Here is a 1200-nt window from a genome sequence, read left to right on the forward strand (position 1 = left end):
GACCATGTTGGCGATCGCCTCCAGGCCCTCTAGCCAAATCCCTGCGGGAGAGGAGCGGGCAGTGAGGCCCCTCTGACGGCTCTGCTGCTGCTCGCGGGTTGCAGCCCCAGCTCAGCGACAGCTTTGGCACAGCTGCAAGAGCTCAAGGCAGGAGGCCTCCGAGCTGTTCTCAACCTCTGCAGGGTCTGACGTCGCTTCTCCTTCCCCAGCCCACAGCTCTCCCTGTGCTGTGAGGCCACGCTGGTCCCTGGCAGAGGAACGCTCGGGGGCTTCACGCCAGCCCTGTTGGCGCGAGCAGTGGCAGCGGGAGGAGGTTGCTCCTTGGGCTCCGTCTCACCGATGTCGTTGGCTTTCCTGGGCACCATGCGCCGGTACAGCCGCATCATCTTGATGGCATCCAGGTGGATCTCGAAGATGTTGTTGCAGAATGCCAGCAGCGGGGCGAGGGGAAAGGCGGCGACGAAGATGGTGGTGAAGCGGAGGAGGGAAACCGCCGGCTGTTGGCACCGCAGAGGGGACACCCTGCAGGGTCCTGGCCGCTGCCTGGGCTCGTCCTGCCCAAGGCTGGCAGGGTCCCTGCTCTCTCTTGCTGTGGGAATGATCCCCTTGATGCCTGAGCCGTTGGAGCGGGGCTGAGCACGGAGCTCAACTCAGAGCTCCCCCCTGCCTACGTTTGGGCTGCCCAGCCCAGGAGGGCACGTGGCTCTGCACCCAGTGTCCCTCCTCCCCAGTCCCCTGCCCTGCGTACCCATCTCCAAGAACTCGTTGAACAAGCTGAAGGGGTTGACCTCGTTGAGTTGATAGTTGCTCAGCCACTGCCTTTTGCAGGGGTCCTCGGCCTCCTCCTCCTCTCCTAACATGAAGCTTCTCTTCTTGGGACGCCCCTTCTTCTTGCGCATCTTGTGGCGTATCCAGCTGCAAGGGGAGGGAGCGATTTGTCCGGCTGCCCGCAGAGGACAGCGGGGCCGAGCTGACAGCCCTGGGGACCTGAGGAAGCGAAAGGAGGAAATCTTGGCCCAAGGACTGGGGTAACTCTCCGTAAGAGCTGGGAAGCTCTCCCGACCGCGTGGGAGGAAAGCTTACGGGATGAGATACTCCATCACGTTGCTGATGGTCTGCTTGAGCAGCATAATGATGGCCATCTGGATGAAGAGGTCGGTGATGCAGCCGCTGGGGTGGCACTGCGAGGGGACGAGAGGG

General features: G+C 62.9%; 1 protein-coding gene across 1 annotated transcript in view; it reads right to left on the reverse strand.

Annotated features, from left to right (window-relative positions):
- Window positions 1-3: 3 nt before the first annotated feature.
- ANO9 (anoctamin 9) overlaps window positions 4-1200 on the reverse strand; it is a gene marked incomplete at both ends in the record, with an annotated part of 8510 nt that continues 7313 nt past the window's right edge. The window contains 4 exon segments of the mRNA XM_009871858.1: window positions 4-41; window positions 338-478; window positions 737-915; window positions 1084-1189. Of these exon segments, the coding sequence (XP_009870160.1) occupies window positions 4-41; window positions 338-478; window positions 737-915; window positions 1084-1189 (464 nt within the window).

This window comes from Apaloderma vittatum, unplaced genomic scaffold (genome assembly GCF_000703405.1).
Source record: "Apaloderma vittatum isolate BGI_N311 unplaced genomic scaffold, ASM70340v1 scaffold26166, whole genome shotgun sequence".
Classification (NCBI taxonomy): Eukaryota; Metazoa; Chordata; class Aves; order Trogoniformes; family Trogonidae; genus Apaloderma; species Apaloderma vittatum.